Source organism: Passer domesticus, chromosome 4, assembly GCF_036417665.1.
Source record: "Passer domesticus isolate bPasDom1 chromosome 4, bPasDom1.hap1, whole genome shotgun sequence".
NCBI classification, from domain to species: domain Eukaryota; kingdom Metazoa; phylum Chordata; class Aves; order Passeriformes; family Passeridae; genus Passer; species Passer domesticus.
This window is the reverse complement of record NC_087477.1, coordinates 75580334-75604712: the sequence shown is the minus strand read 5'-3', so window position 1 is coordinate 75604712 and position 24379 is coordinate 75580334. Positions and strand designations below refer to the sequence as shown.

Here is a 24379-nt window from a genome sequence, read left to right as displayed (position 1 = left end):
AATAAAGAACAGCTCTCAGTGCTGGAAGACATGTTCAGGTTGGCAAATCTCAGTATCCTGGGAAGGAGTTAGCAGAGCTAAACAACCTGGGAAGGTCTTGAGGGCAGCAACAACTTGCAGCCAAAAACTGTAGAATATTTAACAAACATACACAAAGTCTTTAAAAAGGTAGCTCTAGTAAGAACTGGGCTGTGTCTCTAAAAGGGAATAGCTGCCTAATTCTAAGAGTAAAAAACATGGAGAAAAAATTTTCTAGCAATCAGTGAAGAAGGTTAACGTGAAATTACAATTATGAAACACAGTGAAGATATGAAACAAAAGGAGGAATATATAATTTCTTTTTCAAAGAAAATACTTTGAATATTATGGTAATTTCTCAAAAATTCACTGTACATTTTCATTTATTAATGGGGTTTAATGGACTTCTCAAAGACTTTGTACTGAATTAAGTCTTAAGTCTTTAATACATATGAACACCACTTTTCTTTATACACCCCCAAAAAAGTTGAACTATAAACTGGAATAACACATTTAATACAGAGTAGACATCTCAATAGATTGATTTTTACCTGTAGAGAATACAAAAAAAAAACTAACATGACTTTTAGTATACAGAAATGAGCTCACACAACATAAACACATAAAAAAACCATTAAGATTAAAGAGGCCACAGGGCATAACGTATGAGCAATGGCAAAATAAAACCTTGAGAACAGGTAGAAATGGGAGGAAATCAGTCTTAAAAGAATGCGATAAGACATTCCAGAATTTCTGGGAAACGCTGCGTGGCGACGGAAGCCAACTGTTTTTGCACAGGAAAAGGCAGAACAAACTCCTCAAACACAATATCTGGCAGGCATGTGTTGCCTTGATCTGCATTACACTGCAGCCAAGCTATGCTCACTCATAATAGCCACAAACCCTTGGCTGCTCTCTTGCATCTGCCAATTAATCCAAGCCCAAGCTGTGAATTGTTGATGTGGGAAATGAGATGGAGTGGCATTAAATTCATTTTATATGCGGTCATTAATGTCCAATAAATGAGTCAATGTATGAGTGAGTACACATTTGTTCATCTGATGGCTCTTACAGTTTTTTATATTTTCATCAGTGAACTATAGAAATCTCATTTTCCATCACCTGTTGCTGTTTAAGAGCAGATGAGAGTTTTATATTCTCTAAGTTTGCTCCTGGAACTTTGTGTTGGGATATGAAACAGGTACAGACAATTTATGTAATCAGTAAAATTAGAAAAGCCCAGTTTTACAGCAGCATCACCACTGGGTAGATCATGTAAATTCTGAAAGTTCATTTTTTCAGTTTAGCAGACCTTATATCTGACCCAATCAGAATATATATAACAATGTATGTGAGTATTGAAGACATACAGAAAAAAACTGGTTACCTGTAACCCAGTTCACCCACTACTAATGCAATGAGCAAGAATAAACAATTTTTTTGAAAGCTGCTATTCCATGAGTCATGGAAAATGCTGACAAGGCTGAGGCATACTTTGTCTCAGACATTTGTAAGGTAATATGCAGAAGCAAACTTGGAATTACTTTTGCCTGGCTAATCTCTGCTACAAAAATACAGAAAAGGAAGAGGCTGGGAAACAGTTTCCCTGAAGACATTGTCATATCAAAACATATCACTACTTTTGTGTTGTATCAATCAAGAGCTAGACATAAGATGTGTAAAATTAGCCCATCTTCTTTCATACAGAAATATAAAATTTATGGTTTCTATGCTTTCCATAACTATAAGGCATTTACACAACTATGTTCAAAACAAAAAGTAATGAGATTGTCTTTCACATAAGAGCATGGAGACAGCAGGATGAAAAATTAAATTTTTCTAGACTGCCCAGAAGAGTGGAAATACAGTTAAGATACTTTTCTAAAAATAGGAAAGAAACCTCTCCACAGCGAAGCTGTGGACTCCCTGTTTCTGCAGGTGTTCAGAGCCAGGCTGGATGGGCTCTGAGTATCCTGGCCTAGTGAAGGTGTCCCCTGTCCATGGTAGGGGAGTGGAACTATGTTGTCTTCAAGGTCCCTCCCAAAACAGACCATTGTAGGATTCTAGGATTCTATGAAAAAAGCATCTACAACAACGAAAATGCAGACTAACATCTTGCCAGAAGGGAAACAGCAGGCCAAGAGTGACAGAAAGACAAACATTTCTGATGTAACCTAAGTATATACTAACTTTTTGTTGTATTTTTTTATCTGTGTCACTTCTAAACACTTCTCATGTCTGATTCAAGGGTTATGTCAAATGCCTGTATTTGCAATTTTATCATTACCTGGTTTGCGTAAGTGAGATAAAAGCTCACAGAATAACACCAAGAAACTCCTCACAGCACAGGACACCAGGTCCCTGACATCTCTTCCTCCTTACCTGAGGGGCAATACATAATATTACATTTATATACATGTATATTTAACCCCATCCTGACATCAGGAGAAGCAGAGCTGTCTTGCAGTAGTCACTGCACATGCTGGAGGACCTCTGGCATGGGTCTTCCACATAATTATAGGGGTCAGATAGTCATGGGTCAGAGGGGAGAGAGTCACAACACACATTTCAGGAGTTTAACATTGTGTTTCATTTCGTTAAGAAGTTTTTTTAAAGTTTTTATATGTGTTCAGGTTCTTTGAATTAAAGACTACAGCTGTCAGCTTGATGTCATCCAACTCTAAAACATTTTTGTCATTTTGTCTCTTTTCCCTTTGGGTATGCCACCCTACCAAACCGTGATTTAATTTATTTTATATGTATTTAGCACCAGGAAAATCTTTATAACCCCTATAAAACACTTTTGTAAGAATCCAGAAGCACTTTCATATTTTAAAACTTCTTCCAATAGCTAATCATAAAATAATTTATTTTGTCTCAGCAGCCTCTATAATCCAGTGCATGAAGATTTATTTAATTAGTCCTCAACCTCCTTTTAAAGAGCATGGTATTCAACTTTCATGTATTTTAAAGAAGATAAAGACATGACTTTGCAGTTTGCTATGAGGGTCAGAAGTCTTCTGTTGTTATATTTTAGAGTAGCAGGGAACCAGATAAAGCAATTGCAACAAGGTTATGTCATAAATTATAGCTACCATCAGTAACAACTTGCTGAGAGATTAATTTGGGACTGAAGTGATCCATTATCTTTATTAAGATATTTACTGGCATGTTGCTGTTTCAGGTATCAGATACTGAAGAGATAAATTAGATAGCACTTATTTTCAGTGCTCTTCATTAGAAAAAGGCTACTTAGACAGTTTTTCTGTAAAAATGCACAATTCTGGACACATGTCAGCTGGAGCAGAATGTCCCTGACACTGACATAGGTACCCTGCAACCTTCACCTTTCCTCTCCTTCACTCCTATAGGAAAAAAAGAAAAAGGGCTTTCACCTCACATATCCATAGTCCTTTTTTTATTTCTGAGCACAAGGGCAGTCTTGTTTTAGGGTCTCTAAGTCTCTGAGTACAGTAGAGAAGGAAGTCAGGGTAACAAACACCCCACATCAGGTGCTGGTGTGAGCATCAACAGTGATGGGCACCATCATTGAAAGAACAAATAAATGTTAATGGGTTAAGAGGTCTATGCAAACTGGGATGGCATAAAAATTCTCAGAGGCCATTTGTATAAAACAACAGGGAACAAATGCATATTCATGCCCCTGGAGTTCGTTATTTATCACAAATCACTTTTCAAGCTTTTCTTCAAGCAGCTTCAAATAGCTAACACAGAACAGCAGCGATTCTGGGAGATGACACAGGCAGCTGCAGCAGAGCACCAAATAATTACATACCTTGGACCTGTTAAAAGTCCCATAAAGAAACAGAGGGACCTTCAGAGCAGCCTTTAGATAAATACCAGAATAGTGAAAGAACAGAGCTCTTAACATATAATCAAAAAATGATATAATGCCATCTCAGATATTACACAGAACAAAACATAGAGCTATCATATTGTTCCAACAATGTATAATTTGCTCAAGAAATATAGTCAGAGAAAGAGAGGAGATGTCACATTACATCAAATTGCATCCACACAGTACAGAAAAAAAAAAAGAGACAGACTTTGAAATATCTTGGCCGGGCAATCAAAATAGGAAGAAATCAGTCATGCTATATGTAAGGGTCTTGAACAAATTCTGCAGAGAGGGATAAGAAACTTCCTATCCCATCGTTTTCAATCTTCTCTATAAACACCTCTTTCAGCTTAAATTTCTACTATGCCTTGGGTCAACACTGAACTAAAGGCAAAACTAAAAGTGAAGAATTAATTGCCGTGACATTCCTGATTTCACCAAAATTTAGCTTGACACTAGAGTTGAAGTTGAGTTAAATGAAATAAATGGAAATATTTTACTGAGCTCTGGAGTGTGCTCATAAAACAGAGCATTTTATCAAAGTCACTCTAGAAGGACATGACTTATTTGGAGATAAGAGTTTCATACAGAACAAAACCTTTCTATGAAATTAGCAAAGCCAAAGTTATCAGACACCACAAAACAACTGAGGACTATCCAGCCTCCTTAGAGCTTGCTTTCTCTCTACTTTCTGTGTTAGTTGTGGTGGTGGCAATTGTAAAACTTTATTTTTCATTTAGTATAGAAGGCTAAGAAAGCATTTAATGTGCAATAATAATAAGCTCCCAATGTGACCTAAAATTAAGCTGTCTGCTTAAACTTCTAGTTAGCTGCCTGTTTTATTTAAAGCTTCTAAAAGCAAAAACCATTATGCTTTCTGAAGACTTTATTCCCTCTGCTTTATCTGCCAGTCTAAACTAAAGCCACAGCTGCACTTCTACAAGGCAGTGTAAAGTACAAGGTGAAATTTCCACAGGTTGTCATATAGACTGTCAGAGTGCAAAGCAAGACAAGTGTTAAATTTCATTAATATCAACTATTGTAAATGAGCTTTCAAAACACGTAGAAATCTGTTTGCTGCAAAAGCAACACTGTTAAAATATTCCATACCAACACCCATGAAGTGTTGAACTTGGAGCTTAAAACATTTCAAAATTCTGATACTGAGAAGGCAAACTGAACATCTTCCCCTTTTAACACATACAGCAGCTGCAGGAGCTGCAGGAGGTACAGCCTCACTCACAACTTTTTTACCAAACAAGTTATTAAATACCAGATTCATAACGAGAAGTACCTGTACATAGAACCTGTGTTCTATGTACAGGTACTTCTCTTTATGAATCTGGAATATGTGACTTGATTTTCAAACTGAAATTGTCTCTCTTAAAAGCATATAAGAAACAAACTACTGATTCCACATTTTTTATCAGTATCACTCTAAATAAAGGTACAAGATGAGAGATATTTTAGCTATTGATCAGAATAGGCATTATATATATACTGCAAAAAATGCTTCTTCAGAATCTGTTTCACCAAAGGAAAGTAAGTAGAAGCCTTAAAACTAACTAAAAATTGTAACAGGATTATAAAACCAGCCACGTAAATGATAATAAAAGAAATGTTATATTAAACCTTGGTGAGTGTCCTAGCAGGCAGCACTGAGTTTAGGACCTCCTGATTTACAGTGAATCAATAGAGGCTGAGTTACAGAAGCAGACTTCAGAGCTGAAGGATCACAACAGCCACACACTTCTCAAGAGAGACTTCAGCAGAGATGCTCAGTTACACTTATTTAAGGGGGCTGCCATGCACACACAGGAAACTTTTCTCCACTGTCTTCAAAGGATTCTAGAAGTAACCCTAAATACTCCCAGTAAAGAGCAGACATGACTTTAACTTGTCTTAATACTGCAAAATTTTGTATGTGCTCAGTGGCACGGAATGTCTCTTTATTTCAACTCCAAAAACAAAGATTTTGCCATTTTACAATGGATGAAGTGAAATTAATTAAAGCGAATCCATTTCAGACTTGACATTAAGTTCATAAAAAGTGGAGAAACAAATGAACCCAAGAAACCCCACGTCCTAGAAGATTGAAAGTGTATGAAATAGCCTGGATTATCTAAAAAATCTTGAGACAAATATGGGGCTCTAAGAACCTTAAACCTTAAATAGCTCACTATTTAGGCAAAGAAAAAACTAAAAGAGCTCTGCTTGGGGTGAAGGGAGCTGTGTAACCCTGTGGCTGCCTCTTGTAACTCTATGTCTGCTAATGGGGACAGGAGAGCTAAAGCTCTTCCCGTTTCCTTAGTAAAAATCCACCTGGATAAGCATGATTATTTAATTATTCCTTAATCACCTAACAAACACACAGGTGATGTCTCTTGATTAATAATGACTCTGTTCAAGCTTGTTGATAATATTTTCATAAAATTAATATAGAAGGACAAATATTCATATCTGTTTAAAAATCATTCATCTGCAGATGTGGTGCTCACTTCCCAGAAATCTATTTAACTTATCCCTGATTAACTGGCCTTTCCTCTTGCTATTTGAGTAGGCAGCCTAACTGAATTCCATATCTGCTATACCACACAGTTATATGAATTAACCTGAAAAAATACTATTTTGTGGAGGATTAATCTTTAATCTATTTAATACAAAGAATGTATTTGAGACAAAGTCGTATGAAATGGATATGGGCAGGTGTATATATATTTAGTCAGCCTACCACCAAGCATTTGTGCATACTTGACCTTATCTTTTTCAAACAGACCCAGTTATTTTTTGTATGATTCAGCCCATGAGGACTTATTTTGATCAATTTCAGGAATATCCAAAATATCCCTGCTTATTTCCTGTGTTCTTCAGAACTCAGCTGGGCATCAGCAGATAGAGCTATTGTCAGGAAGTATCCTGAATTGCCAAGAGGCTGGAAAAACAAGAGTCCCTATTTTGTCACAGTTCCTACCAGACCAACTGCCAGTATGCAACAATTTGGTTCACCGGGCCATCATTGGATATAATCAGCTCTGTGAGCCCCCTGCTTTGCAGGTGGTAAAGAAATACAGTTCCACACTTCCTGCAGGAAGACATTCTGCAAAGAACAAACCAAACCTTCCTGCACTGTCATCTTTTCATTCAAGGATGGCTGAACTTATTAAAAAAAAAAAAAAAAAAGGACAGCCCAATAACATAACAAAAAGCCTTTTCTCCTTTCAACATGCTAATTTCAAGTAATTCTGTGCTTTGCTTCTCTCTAGGCTTTTTCTTCAGTAATTTCCAAAACCAGCATGTCAGTCTCTAACAAAATAGTTCAGAACAGATATCACCATGATACCACAGAAATTTCAGCTGAGGAGAGATGGACTTTCATGTTCAGAACATTTTATAAAGTCTGCAGTTCCCAAAGTTATTTGAAATTAAGTGTTCAGGTTCTCTGATTGTGGCATGGACAGTATAAGCTAAAGATCCTTCCATGTCTTAAAAGCATCAACCAACGAAGCCTATGCTATAAAAATGGAAAGAAATGTTTTTCAAAATGATTGGTGGTAAAGAATTTATAAATCCCTTGGAATTCCAGGATAATTACACACTTCTTTATTTTAGATATAAACTGCTATGGCTACAAAGACATAATGAGATATGTCCTCTTCTCTGGAGCCATTTTTTTAAACGCTCTGAAAGCCACAGACTCTGGTGAACAATTATTATGTCCAATACTTACTAGAAGGTAAATTCAATACCTGGAAGGAGCACAGGTATTCATGCTGCCCTCCATCACCACACAAAAGAAAGCACTAATAGCATGAATATGAGGGAACAGATGACAGATGAGAGAGAAGGGAGTATTTTGTGGTTTGGATCTTACAAAACTCAGATCTCAGTGTGAAACAGGAGCAACTAGACCACTATCAAATTCTCCAGCCTTCTTTCAAACACTGCCATGAGTGTAAGCATTGCACAGAACTGCCACAAATCATCCTTTCATTGGTATAATCAGAGCAAAAATCACCCTTAAAGAGTATGCACTACCTACCTTGTTACTTTAATTCACCATCAGGACTTAATATGTACAGGTTAAATTACAGTTCAGAGCAAGAAATTGATACTTTAAAGAGGATGTCCATTTTCATACTGGAATGGCAGCAGTTATCAGATTATTATACCACATCTCTATACTGAACAGTATCAGAGCTATTTCTCTACTATACATAAGTATTTTCAATAGAGATTATTTAAATTTCTCTACTCTCCTATTCTTTTAGTTTTTAGAATTTAAGGAAAACTCACTACATACAGGCAAACTTGTGTGTTCTCTGATTTCTGTACTGAAAAAGAATTAGAGTACAGCTGTTTAACCATGTTATCTATAAAAGGCATTTTTCTGAGGCATAGAGCAACTTGGGTATCATTACACTGGATCTACAGACAATCTATAGCACAGAATATATGACAGAAAATACCCAGGTAATTTATCACTGCATGGGAAAATTTGTGCACAGGGATAATTATCTTTCTGCTCTCACACAATTAAAAATTCACTGTTTATAGCAGTAATAAATTCATGCTTGCAAGTAGATCATACTGTAACAACTTACTAAATATCTTTGTTAATTTCTCCCCTTCTCAAATAGCAAATATCATCTAAAGAAAAGGTATATTTACCATCAGAAGATAACAGTAAATCAATACAAACAATCTAGAAATATTATTAAATCTCAGAGAAATAATGTGGTCAAGAGAATGTTCTTTATTTCATATGCTAGTATTATCCCTAGAGACTATAAATCACCTGGGTATTCCCTTTCCTAAATTTCTGGATATAGGAGTATTGGACTTTCACTTAAATCCATTTGCAACAAATCTACTTACAGGGTCTTTTCCTCTGAGTCTCTTGGTTTGTGAGGATATAGAGTCTACATGTTTTACCATCTTAGTCCATAGTTATAATTTAGAAAGGGCAAAATAGTCTCATAAATCTGCTAGGCCAATTATGACAGACACATCAGTGTTCTATTTCAGGCTTGAGAACATAAAACATGGAACATAAATATACTTTGCAGCTATTAGGAATATCTGTATCACATAGTTGATCACTGTGACAACATCTTCAAGCTTAAATTGACTAAGCTTTTTCAGAGCCATAAATAACAGAGCTGCATTTGTATGGCCAGGCTGCTCTCAGGACCCTTAATAGAGGGTGCTCTACTGGAACCTCATCACTACTGGGGATCTTCAGTTGTCTGAGACAGATTCTAAAGAAACAAAGGAAAGGACTTACCCAAATATTTTAAGTATGGATGAATGCTCCAATCATAGATACTCTGAAGCAGTGCTATACCAATTCAAAAAAGCACTCAGGCAGGAAAGTGGGCAGAAGTCAGACATGATGAAACCCATATATGAAACTCATTATACTATGATGTGTTTAAATGCTTAGCTAAATCATGATACTTTTTCTGGTTTTTGACTCAATGTTGTCAATATGAGTATATACTATGATGGAAGAACAACCCTGATGGAAGGGTAAAATAGAACAGTTTGAAAGAGACAGGTAATCATTACACCCTGAATCACTTAATTTTGCAAAGTGCAGACTACCTAAAAGACTAAACTCATTTTTCAGCATCTATTTTTGAAAGTGATTTTAAGATATCACATCAACAGCATTTTAAACACAATTACTAATTTTTCATTTATTTTGTAAAAGTCAAAGCAGTGAGAGAAAGTTCACGCTGAGGTCTGTTGTCATTGGGATGCCTAACAGCAGTTGGGTCTCTTGGCTGGTCAGACAGCTGCCAGGACAGCTCTCGTCACCTTCAGCACTGGGATGATGATTTGGATATAAAAGGATTATGACTGTCACAGGCCATCAAGGCAACATAACACAAGGTGAACTTGCAGGTAGCTAGAATCCATTATATCATGAATTTTTAAAAGTTTAGGCAAGCCTTGAAACTTTGCCATGTGTTCAGTGCGTCACTAATGCACTCTTGGTGTTGTAATAGCAGGTGTTGACCTGCCTTTAAAGCTTTTTCTTTGTAGGACATAACAGAGGACTCCCTGTAAGATAATTTTGGTAATACCCTATGACCACAGCACAAGAGGAAGAGCACTAAGCATATACAAGTGAGCATCAAAATCTCTACCATAGTTTTAGCTGGGGTAACTATGTCAGATGACCAAAATATATTGGCTGTGCAAGGCAGACATGAGCAAGCTGGTCTAGTGGAAGATGTCCCTGCCCATAGCAAGGGAATGGACTAGATAATCTTTAAAGGCCTCATCCAACACAAACCATTCTGTGGTTCTGTGGAAGTTAACTGCAGCTTCTGATAGTTTTAGGTGAATAGCCAGTTCAAGACAGTTCTGCCAAAAGGAATACGCAATACTCCAAAAACACTCTACAGCAAGCAGTGTCTCCAGCAAACAGCTGAGCACAGAGCAGGGAAGCACAGAGTGCTGGAGCTGAGTTACTCCTGAAAGGAGCTGTCTCTGCAAGCTCACCAGAGCAGCACAAGACCCCAGCCCAGCCTGGCAGGAGCCTTGCCTCTCACTGGGGTTGGTGGTTTGGGTAGTGTGTTACACATGACTGAATTTTAGCTTGGAAGTTAATACCTCCACTCAGCCCTTTACTGCCATGTACAGACACAGTGTGGGCTGACACACACTTAACACACCTCTACCTGCTCTGCTGACCAGGGTAAAGATTCCATATGAATGATGTTTAGCAGAAACATGGATCCAACAGGGTTCCAAGAGAGACGCATCTCTAAGGCACCAGAGATAGGCTGAGTCACAGCACAGAATACCTAACCAAATCATGAAAGGAAAGCTTTTATACATGAGAGATCTTAATTTAATCAGGAACTCAGAGAGTTCACCGCTTTGCAGAAACTGCCCACCCATGTGTATTTCCTGCCAAATGCTATAAAAAGCCTGTGAAAGTTTTAAAAAAGGTTGGATTTCAGATTGAAGGCTTTAGTCTGAAGGGCAGCTAAGGAATGGAGTTATGTTTCAGTGAAGAAGTCATGAAGTTTAGAAAAAATAAGTGAATAAACTGATACAAAAGTTGGCTGGACTCTGGAGTGGGGCTCAGATTTCTATCCAGTAATGTATTCTTCTGTATTTATGATTTAATATTTATCAGTTTAAGGATTTTTAGATAAAGAAAACCTGCTAAAAGATACCACCTGACATGCATTCAGAAGCTGATATGCTACTAGATACTAACACTCACCTAATTTTTTGTCCTTGGAGAGGGAGCTTCAGAAACTAATCCATTCTTTATAGATCTTGTAGAGAAAAAGCGTTTTTTTTGTAAAGGTTCTTCCAATTGTAGAAAATACGTTAGGAAAGATTTACAAATAGTAACAACATACAATTCCTTCAAACAGAACAAAACATTTGCTATGCCCATTGGTGTATCAGTTGCACAGATTTTAAAGGATTAAGACCCAGAGAAAACCAGACGACCAAGAAGAGATAAAAGATTTGTTGTTTATTTTGCTCTTCTCATAACTGATTCTAATGTGAGTAGAATCAACTACAATAAAGTCAATTGACTAATTTTTGGCTCTAAAGATTTTATTTATCAATAGCAGACTATGAAAGATGAATAAATATCCAGAATGAGAAAGCATTTGTGAAGCCTATAATTTTATATCTTCTCTTTAGTGCCAAAGAAATAAAGGACAGCATTCAAAAATCCAAGATGAGTTCAGTAGGAACTGACCCAACAGGAGGAATTCAATTTGTCAGAACAAATGCAGATGTCTACATTTAAGCTGCCCACCCCAGACATACTTTGTTCTCAATGGTGAGAACTCAACACTTTTATTGTGCAACTGATCTTATTACACAGGGCATATCAGCAGTCAGCCAAATGAATCTCTCCAAGTATGTGACAGATGTCCAAGGTTAGATGAGATTAAACACGCCCTTTGTGTTTCTGTGATTCATAAGTCATCTAATAGATTCAATAGAAAGTTTCTTCCAAACATTAGCTTTACTGAAGCTTGAGAGTAGAGACACACCATGACAATTCTGTTTGATAAAAATATTTGCCTGTAATATTTCATTAAATTTAAAGTTACCGTGAAGCAACTGCAAGAGCTTGACGGCTGCCAAGAGCCATGAGATTGCTGAATAGAACGGTATTTCTGGAGCAGTGCCCAGAGCTGAGACAAAATTTGACTCATCTTCATGCATACATTTCCAATAAATCATCAAACTAAAATAAGGATTTAACTCCATCATGAGGTTCCAGCCATATCGTGTTAGAGCTAAGAATTGATTACAGTATCAAGAGAAGCTTCTAAGAAACTCTAAAAGAAAGGTGATCTTTCCATAGATATATTCAGTGGAATGTTTGTGGTCTGGAGTTTTGTTCTCCCAGAATGCACATGTCTCAAGCACTGATTCAGTTGTTGGTAGCAGAATAAATATAATGTGAGTTCCATTTTGTTTCTTTGTACAAATTCAGAGCATATTAACAAACATATCCCAACCCTGGATGTGTTCAAGGCCACGCTGGATGAGGCTTGGAGCAACCTGGGATAGAGGAAGGTGTCCCTGCCCATGGAAGGGGAACTGGAACCTGATGATCTTTAAGGTCCCTTCCAACCCAAACCATTCCAGGATTCTAAGACTCTGTGAACTACGGAAGTGTGTAGGAAATACCATGTTTGGAAGACTATGCCTGCAAAAATTTAGAAACTGTAGGATGAGAATTGAGCTCAATCAATCATAGGTATTTTTGGTGTCATTTTCAGCTAACAATATTCCAACTAAAATGGAGATGAAAAGATAAAAGAGAGGGGGAGAAAAAGAGAAAATAAGCAAATTACATAATATTTACATGAACAGTAACTGTACTCTTGAGTACAACAGAGTCCCAGTCTCTAATGAGGTTTTTAGGCATCACCATGCTATACACAACAATATAAAATACCTTCAACAGCTAAATGACTAATATTCTTTTTTTGATAGTTCATATTTTAATTGGCATACTGAAGAGATCAGTAAATAATTATATAGATATGGAGATTTAAAAATCTGCTTTTTAAAAAATTATTGGGGTAGCACTTTTTCCAAATCATTCCAGAATATGGAAGCACTAAACCCTATTAGTTGAAAAGAAATCCCATAAGCTCTAGTCTCTGTTTCTTAAATAGATGTAATTTGATTCCAATACTTCTATTGGATATCTAAGTAAATTTCAAAAATGCTTTTACTTTTACTGAGAAAAGCTGTTCTGTTTTTTCAGATGGACAACCTCTCTAAGTGCTGCTCTGGATTTTTTAAAAGAATTGGTAAAAATAATAGAAAGAGGACGTTATTAGCAGCCACTGTTCACAACATATCATTGCATCAGCTTTAGCCACAAGGCTTATACTGGCCAGTTGGATTGCAGCATTTTGATATGTGGAGAAGAGAAGGCTCAGAAAGACAGAAGGGAATTCATAGTGTTAAAATAGCATGAACAATGGATATTGTAACAAAATACTGTATTTTGTTATCATTATGCAGTAATACAATAGCTTAGGTTATTCTTACTATTTTGTCTAATTACTATTGAAATATTCAACATTTAATCTTACCACTGAGAAGCCAGTGTAGAAAAGATATCAGTGATTTCAGGTTCTTGGAACAGTTTCAGAAGTTCTGGCTCAGATGATAAGTCAGCAAGGATCCTTAACTCAATATGAGAAAAGTCTAGAAAACAGTGTTAAAATGCATCTATTGCTCTAAAATAAAGGCATACCTGCATTTTAACCAGACTATCACAAATTAAAATGTAAGCCTGGAGTATTCAATCATTTCTTCATTCTCAAAAAAGGCAGATGCCTATAAGAAACTCATCCTGATGATGCTATATTCTAGCTATGGATCACAAAGTGTCTCAATCCCTCATTATCTTCGTGTGTCAATGAATCTTATTAACTGTTTCTACTCACAAGGCTAAAACATCATCCACTTCCAAAGCATAATAAGGAACACACATCATATAACAATATTAATTGTTACTAAGGGATTTGACAGCCTTGTAAAATATGTCATCCAGAGGAGAGGGGAAAAAGACATGACAGAACTGTGAATATTAATATGTATGAGAAGAGTAATTCACTCTCTCTCTTACCTGCTGCTAAAAATGTACATCCTTTTTTTGAAACAAACAGTGTTCTTGGGGAAATAGTTATTATGTCCTCTTCTTTTCCTAGAGAGGAGATACACATTTAAATCCCAAACACCAATTCAAAAATACTGTGCTGCAAACCATAGAAGGTTTTATACCAAATACACAGCTAACACCAGAGAAATGGCAGTGTAAGCAAACTAGCAGAGCACCAACTGCCAGCATCACAATTATTTCACTATATCAGCCATGTACGACTTTATCTCCACCATCCTTGCAGTACTGCTCACTTCCTTTCTCAAATCCAAACCCTTTCCTAAACACAAGCTACCAAATATATATAATAACTAACATTAGTCACAGCTCACTTAATAAAGGATACATTCATAACGAAATGTCTACAAAGATAAGTAAAAATGTGTATTTTTGTATCTTTAACATGCTGCAGCAATGTGTTAATAACCAAATTCTGAGTTACAGATGGTAGGGGAATATAATATTGAGAATATACAGCAGTCATAGGCATCCAAATTGTAATGACAGAAATCCCCAATAATATGATGAAACACTGAGACAAGGTACTGGAAACTGAATGCATCCAGGGAATATCACTTGACATAGTGTAGGGAGGGATGGTGGTTTGAAATGCAACAGAATCTGGTCAGCATAAAAGTGAAGAAAATAGGAAAAAAATGTGTCTTGATATGGGAGAAATTTAAGAAATACATTTTTGAGAAGCATATAAGATGATTAACAAAATCTCCAGAAAGTTTCATGTGCTACAGTTATGCCCAGCACCTCAGGTTTATGCTGCCCCTGCTGACACAGTTCTTAATAACAACTTTTAAAAAATACTTATAAAAATGACTCATGTAGATAAAATAAAACTGCTGTCAAAATTTTACATTATCTTCCCTAGCCTCCTGCTTAATGACCTGTATTATTTCCAACACAGGGAGTGAAAAGCTGTGAAAAGGCAAAGCTTGCCCTTAGCAGAGAAACATTGAGCAGCACTGCCCAGCTTTGGTTCATGCTTTTCTAGACTTCACTTTGATTCTCTCTGAACTATCTGCCTTAACACATCTGTTATGAAAAACAACACATCTAACTATTGGTGTTTAGTTGTGAGTATGATTAAAATGGCCCAGCTTAAACATTGACTCAGGCAAAGACTTATGAGCTGAACACACACAAAATCATCCCTAGGATATTTAAGGTATTTAAGATGCATAATTTCATTTGGAAAAAGTGAGGGAAACAAAAAAAATCTAAAAGCTTATAACTATTTAAATCAGTGCTGAAACACCAAATATTTTTTTCAGGAACAACCAGAAAAAGTAATTGGTTTAAATGCTATGTATAACAAAGCATTGATCATCTGATATTTAAAGCTGGACCTATCAGCTTGCTTCAAGATATAATACCACACAGTAAAATAATTAGATAAAACTGCCTTTTCATCTTAATAAAAACACAGTTTACCTTTTATGTACTGTTTCTTTGTAATTGTAACTGGATGTTTAGAGATACCTTGAATGTTCTATAAACAGGAAGAATAAAAATGCTTAGTAAGTGCAAATTTATGAAAATATGTTCAGGAACAGTTTATTACCAGCATTAGTGATACTAGTGCCAACAAGTTTTCCCCATATAATAAGAGAGATTAATCACTTTGCCTTCCAAAGGAAGCTTCACACTCTGCATCTGTATACACTTTTGAATATTTACTCTTCCATGAAAATTGGAAGATTCTAAGAACAATTACTCACTTGTGGCCATTTTAAAGCCTAATCTCTGGATGCACCATAGAAGGTAATTAGTAATCCAATAAAAAATAATTTTCTTCTTGCTTTAACCTGTATCTTTTAGTTATATTGCATTACTTCTGAGAAAATAACACATGTGAATCTTGCCTGCAGGCTAAAGGAACTGAATGTTCTTCAGCCTCTTGGATTTTTTTTCTAGTATCTATTCCCACTTTTTTGAAATGCATGATAAAATAAATAAGGAACCGTTCATCGTCTACAGCACATCAGTCCAGATTAAAAACTAGAGATAATTTTATTAACCAACACACAGGTCTAGGATCAGCAGCAGATTTTTTTTTTTTTTTTTCAAGATCTGGGTTCATACACCTCCAGTAAAGCATCAAAGATGCACATGAGAACTCCTTTTTGTTATTTTGAGTCATTATGCCTCTTTGTCTAGAAAAGCAACATATGACAAGAGAATGTGTATCAAGCTCTGATTTTGTCATTCCATGTAATTAATTTGCAAATGGATCAGGAATTAGATGAACATACTAATATTATGCAATACTGAAAGTTCAGAGAGTGGGAATAGTGCTATATAATTTCCAAATCAGAATGATCACGTTCTATGCAATTTTCAACTCAAAATTGTTATTTTAAACTTAAGAGGGATGTAATCAGACAGCAAAAGCTATTGAAATCTAAAGCAGAAGCAAAAGAACAAAACCCCCAAACCACAACAGTACCATTCCTAGTATTAGTACCACCCTTAAAGATCTACAATTAAATGTCTTCAAGTTGAACACCTGCCCCAGCACCCTACAGAGAGAGATAGGAAACTACCACACAAAATACAGAATATTTTCACAGAACGGGTAAAAACTAGCAACACTGCTCTTGGTCCATCAATACCCAGAAGAAACACTTGCCAACTGCAGTATCTTATTCTTTAGCTTTTGAAACAGTTAAAAACACAGTTGTGGCAATGCTGATGGTAATGCATATTTTAAAATTATTTTTGAAGCAAGTGGTTGTTTAATCTGTACACAAAATTAGCACATCCATTGGCAACTACTGATTTCCACTAACAACAAGCTGGGGAGAACTAGTGCTCATTCATATGGATAGTATGCAGTCCAAGTGGCCATGGAACCTAGTAGATGCTCAGAAATTCAGAACATTTACTCCTTTATTATGTACCTGGACATGAATGAATGCAGGAACTTAATTTTAAACATTAAAAATACATTTTAATTCTGACTTATAGAAACATTCTAACAAAGGATGGAGAGGGGTTTTTTTATTTGGCTCTACACTGGCATTGTGGCATGCACTTAGGTAATTTCCAGCACAGGTTAAAATCGTTTATAGTTACTCTCACTGACATTTTTCCTTGTTTCATTAACTTCAAAATACTGAACAAAGTGAATTTTAAAAAATATTTTAAAATCTATCAACAATGTAAATATCAATCACTACGTTGCTATCTTGTTTACATTGAGAGCATATGAACAAAGTCTACTTTCAACTCAGTTTTAAAAGTGTTATTAATAATTCTGGAAAGCACCAGTAAGTAATTGCAAGTGCAAAATGTCTTTTCACTTGTAAATCAGTTAACACCTCATCATTTGACTAGATCTTCAGAAAAGAGGTAACTCAAGAAACATGAGAGTTTTAATGTTCATCTTTAAGGTATTGAAATAGTTTAGCACATCCCTCTCATCTAAATTTAGATTAATTAATTTTAGGCAACTTGCTTGTTTAAGCAAGCTGTGTAAAATCTCTACAGCCAGTAAAGACAGGAATCTACAGTGGATTATCCAGTGTATCCTGAGATTTAGATCAAATTTTATGAGATTAATTTACTCCAAATATTTAAAGGAATAGAGAAATAAGGACACAATCTCATCAACAGTCTTCCAAATATCAAGTTTTTCTCTGCTTGAGTCAGGTGACTGTTTTACTGTATCAAAAGTGGAAAATTAATGTGGCTTGGGCACATGATCACCACAACTTTGGGCTACTACATAATACAGCCTGTAGTTTTGCTCTTAGGTGTGCATTTCAAGTCTTTCTGAAAACACCTTCAGAGATCCAATCTGAGATGTGAATGTTACCCTTATTGTTAGAAAAGGGTATCCACATCTTGTTAGAAGTTACAGAAAAACAAAATTGCCCTCTCTTAAAAAACATGTTCCAACAGACAACAAGGAATGCTTGAAAAGGTGTGGTGGAAAAGCTGGTTCTGGAAGTTAACTATTATAATACTTCTCTTCATTGTTTCTGAGTGAGGGTAAAAAAAAAGATTAAGCTATTCTAGTAGATATTTAACAAGAAAATCCTAGCATTATTTTTTAAAAAATTAAAAACATATAAAAACAACACTGTAATCCAAAATTAGCTTCCAGCTGATAGAAGGATAGATGAAGCCAAAATCCCAGATTCAGTATGTCTGAAAGGCTGTGATGATCAGGGGAGATTTCTGAAGAAAGCAGCTGTCACTCTTATCTTCCACAAGGACAAGAAGAAACATGCAGAAAACTACAGGCCAATGAGCTTCTCCTCAGTTCCCAGGAAGATGATGGCACAAATAAACCTAGAAAACATCTGCAAACATATTAAAGTCAAGTAGATGATGTGGGGTAGTCACCATGGATTTAGAATGGGGAAATCATGTTTAACCAAGGGCAGCCTTGTGCAATGCAGTAACCAGCTCTGTGGATGCAGGGACAGCAGCAGATGTTGTTTACCTTGACTCCAGCAAGGCTTTCAAAACACTCACTCATAAAAGCCTCAGAGAAGCTGCTGAAGTACAAGGTAGATAAGTGGACAGTGAGGTGGACTGAAACCCAGCTGAACTGCAGGTCCAAAGGGCTTTGGTGAGTGGCACAAAGACCAGCTCGAGGTCAGTCACTGCTGGAGCAAATAAGGCCCAAAACCCCCATCTATGACCTGGATAACAGGACTGATGCAACCTCAGCAAGATGGCAGGTGATCCAAAACCCTGAGCAGTGCTTGACAGGCAATCCAAAACCCTGAGCAGTGCTTGACATGGCAGATAAGTGATTCAGAGCGACCTCAGGCACGTGGAGAAATGGGCAGTGAGGGTCCCATAGGGTTCACAGTCTGAAAAGCTGCTCTGCAGAACATGACCTGTGGGTCATGGTGAAGAACAAGCTAAACATGAGCCAGCAATGAGCCCTTGTGCTCAGGAAGGCCAACAGCATCCTGGGCTGCATCAGGAAGAGCATCACCAGCAGGACAGGAGACTGATCCTTGTCCTCTACTCAGGATGCCTGATGGGAGCATGTAAAGATGAAGCCAGGTTCTTCTCAGTGATGTCCAATGACAGGACAAGAGGTGACAGTCTGAAACCATTACAGAAAATTCCACTTGAATGGAGAAGAACTTTTCTGCTGTGTCAGTGGTCAAACACTGGAACAGGCTGCCCAGAGAAGTTCTGAAAGCTCTACCCTTGGGGATACTCAAATCCTCAATAGACAATCTCCAGCAGTCTTGGCAAGGAGGCTCAGAACTGATGGATTTTGGGGTCTCTCTTAAAGCCTCACAAACACAGCTTCAAGCCTCAAAAAATGATGATCTAATCTATAAGGAAAATCACTATATGTAAGGAGAGTAGAATTATCAATGAAACAATACCTAATCAAAATCAAACAAACAGTTTCTCAGCTCTATGAGTTCTTCTCAGTCAGTTAAACTCCACTGAGCTTTCTATTTTTTGTATCCAAAATTCTACATCTTCATTTGCTGCTGATCTTTTCATTCCTTCCTAGATTAAAACCAGTATACTATTTCAGTTCTTTCCAAGGACTACAGTATACAGACATATATTGGATAATCACAGAGGCTGGTGGTGCATTTTAATTATCTCTTACTCTACATCAAGTAGGGTTGTTGTTCATATTTCCTATATTCTGATTCCCCTTTCAGTTTTTTATATGGATTCAGCTAACCCCTACATCTCTCTTCCTCCCCATTTACATGATTACTGGCATAAATTGTTATTTTGAACAAGTAACCTCAGTCAACCCCAGTGACTCTCAGAATACACATCCATGCCTGTACACAAAGGCTTCAATAGTTGTAAGTTAGAGTTATTTTTTTAAGCTGGAAAATGGCTTATTATTCTATAATTACCCAGATCTGCATTTCTAAAGCTTTATGGAATATGTCATTCTGAAGCCCTACAAACTGCAGGGAGGGGAACAAAGAAATGTAACAGGTAGTTACTGAAACAAATGCAAATGCACAGAGGTGGCTGCTGACTATTCTGTGGGCATTTGATTCTGACTAATTCCCTCACTGTTCTAAGACCTTACTTAAAAATAAGAACAGAGACAAAACTTACTGCTAAGATAAGAATATTCATTCATAAATGAATACAGGATGGATGTGTCACAAGGGAAGTTAAAAAATAGCCAAGGAGTTAGACCAAACAGCTAGAAGGAAGGAGTTGGACCAGGTAAAGTTATCAGGAACATAACCTTTGATGTGGTCACCAATCCACCTGCTGTTAGTGAGGCACAATGCCAAACACCAGAGCAAAATAAAGGAATTAATTATTGTTTTATAGTGGCTACCAGTGCCAACAAATAGCAAAAGCCAATTGTGTTTCTTGTAAACAATAAAATTTACTGGGACTGTGATCTTGTAAGATTTAACAGCTCTAATAGATGTTGCTGCAGGAAACCAATTATTTCCTCATACTTGAGAAATACACAGATTTTCTTTTCCATTTGAAAAAAAGTTCAGAGCAGCAAAATTCTAGTTTCTGTCATGAAATATAGCACTCCAGCAAAAACTGAAGCATTACAAGTCAAAAGTTCCTGCGGTTTCTCTTAGCAATTTCTTCTCCAGAAAGTTTATTAGAATAATTAGGCCACAACTATTCTCTTTGAACACCAACCCAGCTCTACACAATGAAACACAAAGTAAGCTTTTAAATCCACAGCATCTGTTTGATGACTAGCACTGTAATACTTTTAAAGCAGAAGTAAGACTTTGGTCTGTAAGACCAGACTTCTTTACAATGCTAATAGATAGGTGGATAACAACTCCTTTGAGCTTTACACTCCAAATTACTAACTGCTTTCTTTTTATAATTTCTAATTGCTATTTTTAAAAAAAAATATTTTTATTCTTTACTGTTCCCTCCACTTTATTTGCTTCTTGAAAATTTTCTCACTCCTTTTTCTTCTTTGTCTTTTGTTGTTCTACATGGGACCACAGCTGGTTATAAATTGTGCTCTCACATCTCATTTAATCAGTTTGAGAAGAAATTTAAACACAGGTTCAGTGAACTGCTTCCTTAACCATCAATACTTCACTTGCTCTGTTGTTAAAGGCCAAAGCTACTGGAGAACTAGCAAGGAAAACTGCATCCTGCCTAGAAGAGCATCTTTGCAATACAGAATGAAAAGGCTGAGTCCTGAGGCCACTCACATCAAACTCACTCAATTTATCTGGCACGTCCAAAATTGCAGGCAACTCACTCATGAGAAATTACACAGCAAAAATAATTTGAAAAAAACTTTTGGAAAATTGCCACTTTTAATTATTGCCCACAGCAGCATTTATTTATAGCTCTAAAGGAATAAATAATAAACAGCTATTTTGTGTGACTTCTGTATGAAACACAATTTCAAGACAGTCTGAAGATCTAATTGTAAAATATGGCATGCATCTCAATAAACACAGAAAACGGGAAAATTAACAAAGTCACCATAGCAGTGCCAGCCTGGTATGGATGGGCAGATGCATTCCTTAGCAAATCTTGACTTGTCTGCAATCGCCATCTAGTGGCTTGTGGAAAATTAAGGACATCTATTTTCCTTGTCAAAAGCCACAGAACCATACAGATTTCTGGAAAAGGATTCCTTAATTTTTGGTACTAGTTTGCACTTTTCAGCAGAGAACAATCAATCCAAGGTAAAGCACTCCCCTCTTGCCTTACCAGCAGCAAAGAATTATCAAGGTTTTTTAGACATCAGATAAGTGGGAAACGTAGAAGTTATTCATCCAATTCCACAAGCTTTGAAAGATGTGAACACAAGGAAGGAAAAAAGGGCAACCAAAAATCATGACTTCTTACTTCAGAGAGTAGGTTCTAAGAACAGTGTGTTTGATTTCCTACAACTAATTATCTTTCTGCCATATTCCTTGAAATTTAGACCTGGCAATGATCTCAGGAAATAAAGATTTAGCAGCACATGAAATAGGTTTTGATGAGTTATTTTTAAAATGAAAAAAATATTCACTCATTGATTTGATTAAAATCTGTTTTCTGTAAAAAATTTTCACCTTTGCACAGCAAGCAAGGAAGTTTGTATATACACAGCTCTTTGTATCTTTCAAGAGAAAAAGACTGCTCTTGTTTCCCATATACAAACTGACTACATTTTATTACTCATTTAATTTCATTTTCCTGAAAGAAAATTATACAGAGAATACCAGCTCTATTACACTAATATTCATTAATATGGAAAGCTCAAACTCTGGAATGAACCCCAAGGGGATACAACTTGGTTTTAGTGAAAAAAACCAATGCTAAGGCATAGAGATAACTCCTTGAGTGGCAGCTGGAGATAGTAAATATTGTACAGTTTTAGATTAGCTGCATATTATAGCTTTAAAGGAAACAGTGTCAAGGGAATATTGTCCAAAGGTACAAATGCCAGACCTTAACTGCACAAAAATTTACAAGATTTCCAGGCTGGAGAATTTACTGTTCAAAGAAAAGATTCAACAGTTGTTTTATGAAAAGGATAAAATTTAGCATCTCAAACAAGATTGTTCCACATACTGAGGAAGTTACTGAGCATATGTTAGCAGGGAATTCCTCTCAAAAGGCTGTGAACAGGAGGCTGGTTGAAGGAGTTAAAGAAAACCTAAGTAATGTCTCTTTGCTGCCAGCAGGGAAAGGACTGTTCCTGACTTTGCAGAAGTGGTCCTTAACTGTAAGTTCCCAGGAGCCAGAGCCAGTGGATGATCATGCTGGGACAGGAGAATTATGGACAGCAAGGCCACGGGGGTGACAGCAAGGTGACCCTGTCCTATTCTGTCCCTCTTCAGCAACCCTTATACAAACCACTGGTTTTTTCCCATTGTTGTTCCCAACCTGGGAGAGCACATCCATATCCAAAACTCTGCACAAAGTTTCCCAAGGCTTTATGAAAGGTTGCTGAGGAAATAAAGAATTGGAAAATTTTCCTCTTTTTGACACAGAAATAAAAATAATTGTCTGCAGAGAAAGATGAATATAATAGGAATGTAGAGCTATTGAGATAATTTTCCTGAATTTCCTTGGAATGTCAATGACAAAGCTTTGGGAAGTCACTACTGTGTGAAAACTGGTCCAACCCAGGACAAGTCTCTTTCAATCTACTTCATTTTTGATCTTTCCCTATAAACCATTTTTATCATTCTTCATTTCTGCTCTTATCAGCCCTCTCAGATATTTTAATTTTTTCTTAGATAAAAATTGGAAGAAAATTGTACAGTAGGAGAACAGTACGTAGCAAAATAAACTATTTAAATACTTTTGCTATGTTAAAACATAATGAAATCTGTGCTGAGATTGAGTTAAGACTGTATTTTGTCCTTGCAAATGGGAATTCAGCCATCAGAGAAATATAGTAACACTTCCCCCTTTTGAGAGCTTGTAAGACAAGACATAATATGTGTGTCTGAGATTTTTATTTTAAATGTCCTGTCAGAACATAAGTCTCCAAGATCTGAGTAGTCCTTAAAGTGTATATCTAAAACTCACTCTAATGGAGTGCTTCATATGAAAACAAAAAAAAAAAAAAAATCCGGCAGAATTTCTAAAATCTTAATCAATTGACAAGAGGTTTTAACAGAAAACTTAAAAACAAATAGACACAGAGGTATTTAATATAAGGATCACATATGTATTTGTGCACATCGCTCAAGATTCACCAGCCTTATGTCTTATGGATGAGGACAGTAAAAATTGCCTCAGCAGGACATGGGCTCCATGAAACTCTTGAGAGCTTACAGAGGTCCAGTGACTGTGACCAGTGGGGACATCAGGGGATGCTGCACATGCCAACCTCAGGCATAAGAGAAGTGCCCAGACAGGAGCTGAAATGTGAACAGATAAATAGCAGCAGAACAATGACTATGACAGACTATCAGTGAATGACACTAATTGTTTCTTACAAGCTGAACTCCATGCTAATATTGCTCTTAACTATTCTCAGATTACATGGAATCAGACTTAATAAGATTCCAAGAAACACCCCAAAGTGCACAGATTAACTCATGTAACAGAATATTTCCAGTAATAGACATTACTATAATTACTTTACATTAAAACACCTTTGAATTTGTAAGGTAGGGAAAGCTACATTAATCAAAACATGGTTTTTAGAAAGGATGATTCTAATTTTGATTCTTGTTAGCTCTGTGCTGCAATCATATTACAGAGAAAAAATAATCTGGCAGTAGCAGTAGATGTATTCCAAGATGAATTTCTAAAATATGATCATAGCTTTGGCTTTTACCTGGAGCATTCCCAAAAGATCACTGGCAAAGGCCATTTAAAGGATAAAATGAATCAGCATATAA

At 36.4% G+C, this 24379-nt stretch overlaps 1 protein-coding gene across 10 annotated transcripts in view; it reads right to left on the bottom strand.

The window, feature by feature from the left end:
* Nucleotides 1-24379, bottom strand: part of POLN (DNA polymerase nu) — a 99026-nt gene that overhangs the window by 38148 nt on the left and 36499 nt on the right. For all 10 annotated transcript variants that reach the window (XR_010361563.1, XM_064418885.1, XM_064418880.1 and 7 more), the window contains 3 exons: nucleotides 15501-15558; nucleotides 14022-14099; nucleotides 13483-13597 (listed from right to left, as the gene is read on the bottom strand). Coding sequence is in view for 9 of the 10 variants with exons in the window: in XM_064418885.1 (XP_064274955.1) it covers nucleotides 13483-13597; nucleotides 14022-14099; nucleotides 15501-15558 (251 nt within the window). In the remaining variant the exon portion in view is untranslated. The remainder of the gene's footprint in view (nucleotides 1-13482; nucleotides 13598-14021; nucleotides 14100-15500; nucleotides 15559-24379) is intronic.